General features: G+C 39.0%; 1 protein-coding gene across 1 annotated transcript; it reads right to left on the bottom strand.

Moving 5' to 3' along the window:
* Positions 1–257: 257 nt before the first annotated feature.
* Positions 258–1,253, bottom strand: LOC112605600 (olfactory receptor 52E5-like). The gene is given in 3 exon segments (XM_025355222.1): positions 258–1,003; positions 1,006–1,177; positions 1,179–1,253. Coding segments are annotated over 3 exon segments (987 nt in total). The 5' UTR covers positions 1,248–1,253.
* Between the last annotated feature and the right edge of the window lie 4,807 nt (positions 1,254–6,060).

Below are 6,060 nucleotides of genomic sequence, written 5' to 3' on the forward strand. Positions count from 1 at the left end.
TACTGGGCAATAACTTTTACAAAACCTTTGTCTCTCTTTAAGCATTTTGTAGTATCGTGGGGTTTAAATGTGGGTATTTTTTGTACTTTTAATGGGTGAAACAGAGAGATTGTTTTGGAATCTTTGAGCTATACTTTCCAATGGACCGTACTGAAATCACGCGACGTTGTAGGGGATATAATGCTATTGGCTCATGTGGGGCTGCAAGAGAAGTAGTAAAAAAAAAAGTTTCCAGTGTTTATTTTGTTATGACTTCATTATCTTCTAACTGAATTGTTGTGGAGGATCCACTTGGGGGCAAAATGCCAAAAGCTTTTAGGATTAAGTATCCTAAGCACCTGCTCTCATATATGTTTTGTCTTGACCCCATAGATAACGGGGTTAAGAGCAGGAGGAAAAACCACATATATATTGGCCAGAAGAATGTGGATGTAATGAGGGATGTTGTGGCCAAAGCAGTGTATCATGAAGGAAAAGAGGACTGGCAGGTAGAAAACCAACATAACACAGACGTGAGAGCTACATGTGCTGAGTGCCTTAAGCCGGGCATGCCAGGATGGGAGATGGAAGACAGCTCGGAGGATTTGGACACAGGAAAATCCAATCACAGAAAGGTCAATGTATCCCACTGAGAAGGCAATCAATTCATATATAACATTAACTCTAATACTGGCACAAGCTAACTTTGCCAAGCCCATGTGTTCACAATAGGTATGAAGGATAATCCGGACACCACAGAAAGGCAATCTCAGGATGAGAAATACGAATGGAGTCACAAACACCAAAGTCCTGACAATGATGACTATGACCAGAATGGCTATTACCTTGTTAGTAAGGATCATGCTATATCTCAGGGGGTTGCAGATGGCAATATAACGATCTATGGCCATGACTGTCAGTACTACAGACTCCAGGCCAGTGCATATATGAATGCTATACATCTGTGTGATGCAGGCACCAAACACAATCTCTCCAAGATTAAACCAGAAAATTCCCAGCATCTTGGAATGGTTGTTTGAGACAAGCCCAGTTCAGTGCAGGCCAACGTGGCTAGGAAGTAAAACATGGGTTGGTGGAGGCTCTGTTCAGTCTGTATCACAAACAAGATAGTGATATTCCCTAGAAGGGCTATTAGATACACTGCAAAGAAGGGGAAGCCAATCCATACATGCATATCCTTCCAGCCCTGGGACCCCCACTAGGAGGAAGGTGGAAGGGTGAAACTGCGTGTTGTTTATATGAAGCATATTGGTGGCAATCCCCTACAGACACATTTCTTGCATGAGTTTTCTTGCTTCCAGTGAGAAACGATAACGTCTTTCACAGTATGGTGTCTATTTCTTGGAGAAACAGAAAATCCATTCTTTAACTCCATAATACAGCATAAGAGACCTAAAGAGGGAATATGAAATATAGTTAAAAAGACACTCTCACTTTCAAATATTTGCCCCACTTACACAGAAAACCATGCAGAAAGTTTCCAAAATATAGCAATCCTGCACTTCCCATGTTTTTCATCCCTTCAGTCTCTAAGAAAAACTTCCATATGGTATTAAATTAGCATATACTTATTGCTAATTATACTTGTTAATCAGGATGTAAAGAGTAGCCAAGATGAAGTGTGTGTGTGTGTGTGTGTGTGTGTGTGTGGGTGGGTGTAAAATATCACTGGACTGAGATTGAGGAGGAAATGATAAGAGGAATGATACATTCTTGCAAAGTACATCTGAGAAATTAAGATTATTCTATGTGAGAGGAGCCTCAGTAAAGTTGGAGGATTGGTTAGTAGGTGTTTGGATTTGAGATAATCAATAAAATTTTAAAATTTAGACACATAAGGTAACTATTGCATAATTCCAGAAAAACAATGCTCCCTCTTAGAACTTCAAAGGCCCTTCACTCACTATGTTATGTTTCCTTTCCTGAATAGAAAACACTGGATGCTCTCAGATACTTTGTGGAGCCTTTTATGATTTATGATCTTCTTTTCTGTCTTCTCCATTTTGCATTATATAAATGGACAATCGCTTCATAATACCACCTAGATAGTGGCAATGTAATTGTCTCTATCTTTTTAAAAGGTACTGAGGTCAGATACTTGCCTCAGACTGGGGAGAGTCTAGTTTGCATTAATGCTGTAATAGTTTCCCTGGTATACTGATGGACAGTAATATATTTAAGTTGGCAGCAGGCTAGTTTACTGTCATAGTTGAGTCTGTCTGGTGTGCCTTGTGGTTGAGTCTGGGTTGTAACTGGCCGTGTGTGATTCTATCTGCAACATAACAGACCTGTGGGGTGCTTGGGTGTGTGCAAATGAGACTAGGACTTAATTAGAAACTTTGCTGCTACAGGGTGTATTCTGTGGTAGGCTCTGGGCCATGGATGGAATATATTGAGTGATTGGGTTTGTCAGATTCGGGGAGTGCCACATCCAGAGCAGTGCCATGGCTTAAGTTAGTTTGATGCTCATTTCAATGCAATGAGTTCTAATATGGTGCTACTAATCTTAAAGAAAAAATATTCCTGTGACTTGGCTATAATGCAGGCCTAAAGAACTGCTTTGGAAGTATAGTGGTATGTGTATTGGGGTTTGTATATTCCCAGATTCTGTCCAATTTCATGGTGTGGAATTGCTTCCCAAGATATGTCATGATTCTGCTGAAGGGAGGGAAGATACTTTATGATATGATGTTTTCCTGAGTTGTATTAGAAATCTTTTCTACTTATGGGATTTGATTACAGGAAAGTCAGTGTCACAAAATCAACATACAAAGATCAGTAGCATTTCTATATACCAGTATTCTTCAAGCTGAGAACCAAATCAAGAACTCAAATCCATTTAAAATAGCCACACAAAACTAACATATGTAGAAATACATTTAACCAAGGAGGTAAAAGATCTCTACAAGGAGAACTAAAAAACTTTGATGAAATAAATCACAGATAACACAAACTAATGGAAAGACATTTCACACTTTTGTTCTGGAATTTTTTTCTAGTTTTTATCTGAGGATATTTCCTTTGTCACTATAGGCTTCAAAGCAATCCAAAATATCCCCTCACATATTCCACAAGAACAGTGCTAGCAAACTGCTCCATGAAAGAGTGGTGTAACTCCGTGAGATGAATTCACACAGCACAAAGCAGTTTCTCAGAAAGCTTGTTTCTAGTTTGTATCTGAGGATATTTCCTTTTTCAACATACTCCCAATGCCCTCCCAAATATCCCACTGCAGATTCCGCAAAAACAGCAAACTGCTCAATAAAAGAGTGGTGTCACTCTGTGAGATGAATTTACATCTCACAAACAGTTTTTCCAAAGGCTTCTCTCCAGTTTTTACCTGAGATTAATTCCTTTTTCACTATAGTACTCAATGCGCTCACAATATCCCATTGCAGATTCCATGACAACAGTGTTAGGAAACCACTCTATGAAAAGAAAGGTGTAACTCTGAGAGATGAATTGACACAGCACAAAGTCGTTTCTCAGAAAGCTTCCTTCTAGCTTTATCTGATTATAGTGCCTTTGTCACCATAGGCTTCAAAGTGATCCAAAATATCCCTTCTCAGATTCCACAAAAAAAGTGCTAGCAAACTGCTCTATGAAAGAGTGATGTAACTCTGTGAGATGAATTCACATTCACAAAGCAGTTTCTGAGAAAGCTTCTTTCTACTTTTCATCAGATGATATTTCCATTTTCACCATACTCCTCAATGCGCTCCAGAATATCCCACTGTAGATTCTGCGAAATCAGTGTTAGCAAACTGCTCAGTGAAAGAGTGGTGTGACTCTGTGAGAAGAATTCACATATCACAAAGCAGTTTCTCAGAAAACTTGTTTCTAGTTTTTATCTGAGGATATTTCCTTTGTCACCATAGGCTCCAAGTCATCCAAAATATATCCCCTCTCAGATTCCGCAAAAACAGTGCTGGCAATTTGCTCCATGAAAGAGTAGTGTAACTCTTTGACATGAATTTGCACATCACAAAGCAGTTTCTCAGAAAGCGTCTTTCTAGTTTTTATCTGACGCTATTTCCTTTTTCACCATGGGGTTCAATGCAATCCAAAGTATCCCTTCTCAGATTCCACAGAAGCAGTGCTAACAAACTCCTCCAGTAAAAGAATGGTGTAGCTCTGTGAGATGAATTCACACATCACAAAGCCGTATCTCAGAAAGCTCTTTTCTAGTTTTTATCTGAGGATATTTCCTTTCTCACCATGGCCCTCAAAACAATAAAAAATATCCTTTCTCAGATTCCACAAGAAGTGCTAGCACACAGCTCCATGAAAGAGTGATGTAACTCTGTGTGATGAAATCCTACATCACAAAGCAGTTTCTCAGAAAGCTTGTTTCCAGTTTTTAATCTGAGGATATTTCCTTTGTCAAAATTGGATTCAAAGCGATGAGAAATGTCCCTTCTCAGATTCCACAAAAACTGTGCTAGCAAACGGCTCCATGAAAGATTGATGTAATTTTGTGAGATGAATTCACACAGCACAAAGCAGTTTCTCAGAAAGCTTCTTTCAAATTTTTATCTGAGGACATTTCCCTTTTCACCATTGGCCTCAATGCCCTGCCAAATATCCCATTGCAGATTCCACTAAAATAGTGTTAGCAGACTGCTCAATGAAAGAGAGGGGTAACTATCTGAGATGAATTTACACATCACACAGCAGTTTCTCCGAAGTCTTCTCTCCATTTTTTATCCGATGATATTTCCTTTTTCACCATAGTACTCAATGCACTTGCAATATCCCATTGCAGATTAAACGAAAACAGTGTTAGTAAACTGTTCCATGAAATATGGTTTCACTTTGTGAGATGAATTCACACATCACAAAGCAGTTTCTCAGAAAGCTTCTTTCCTGTTTTTAATCTGAGGATATTTCCTACTTAAACACAGGCCTCAATGTGCTCCCGTATATTTCATCGCAGATTCCGCAAACACATGTTAGCAAACTTCTCAATGAAAACCACTGTGTAACTCTGTGAGATAAATTCACACTTCACAAAGCTGTCTCTCAGAAAGTTTCTTTCTAGTTTTCATCTGAGGTTATTTCCTTTGTCACCATAGGCTTCAAAGCGATCCAAAACATCCCTTCACATATTCCACAAGAACAGTGCTAGCAAACTGCTCCATGAAAGAGCCATGTAACTCTGTGAGATGAATTCATACAGCACAAAGCACTTTCTCAGAAAGCTTGTTTCTAGTTTGTATCCGAGGATGTTTCCTTTTTCAACATAGTCCTCAATGCCTTCCCAAATATCCCACTGCAGATTCCACGAAAACAGTGTTAGCAAACTGCTCAATAGAAGAGTGGTGTAACCCTGTGAGATTAATTTATGCCTCACAAAACAGTTTCTCTGAAGACTTCTCTCCAGTTTTTATCTGAGTATATTTCCTTTTTCACCATAGCACTCAACGCGCTTGCAATATTCTATTGCAGATTCCATGACAACAGTGTTAGGAAACTGCTCCATGAAAAGAAAGGTGTAACTCTGAGGGATGAATTCATACAGTATAAAGCAGTTTCTCAGAAAGCTTCTTTCTAGCTTTATCTGATTATATTGCCTTTGTCACCATAGGCTTCAATGTGATCCAAAATACCTCTTCTCAGATTCCACAAAAAACAGCGCTAGCAAACTGCTCCATGAAAGAGTGATGTAACTCTGTGAGATGAATTCACACTCACAAAGCAGTTTCTGAGAAAGCTTCTTTCTACTTTTCATCAGATGATATTTCCATTTTCACCATACTCCTCAATGTGCTCCAGAATATCCCACTGCAGATTCTGCAAAATCAGTGTTAGCAAACTGCTCAGTGAAAGAGTGGTGTGACTCTGTGAGAAGAATTCACATGTCACAAAACAGTTTCTCAGAAAGCTTGTTTCCAGTTTTTATCTGAGGATATTTCCTTTGTCACCATAGGCTCCAAGGCATCCAAAATATCCCTTCTCAGATTCCACAAAAACTGTGCTGGCAATCTGCTCCATGAAAGAGTAGAATTAATCCAGGTGTCCATCAATGGTAGATTGGATTTTAAAAAGTGGTACATATAT

The sequence above is a fragment of the Theropithecus gelada genome, chromosome 14 (assembly GCF_003255815.1).
Source record: "Theropithecus gelada isolate Dixy chromosome 14, Tgel_1.0, whole genome shotgun sequence".
NCBI lineage: Eukaryota > Metazoa > Chordata > Mammalia > Primates > Cercopithecidae > Theropithecus > Theropithecus gelada.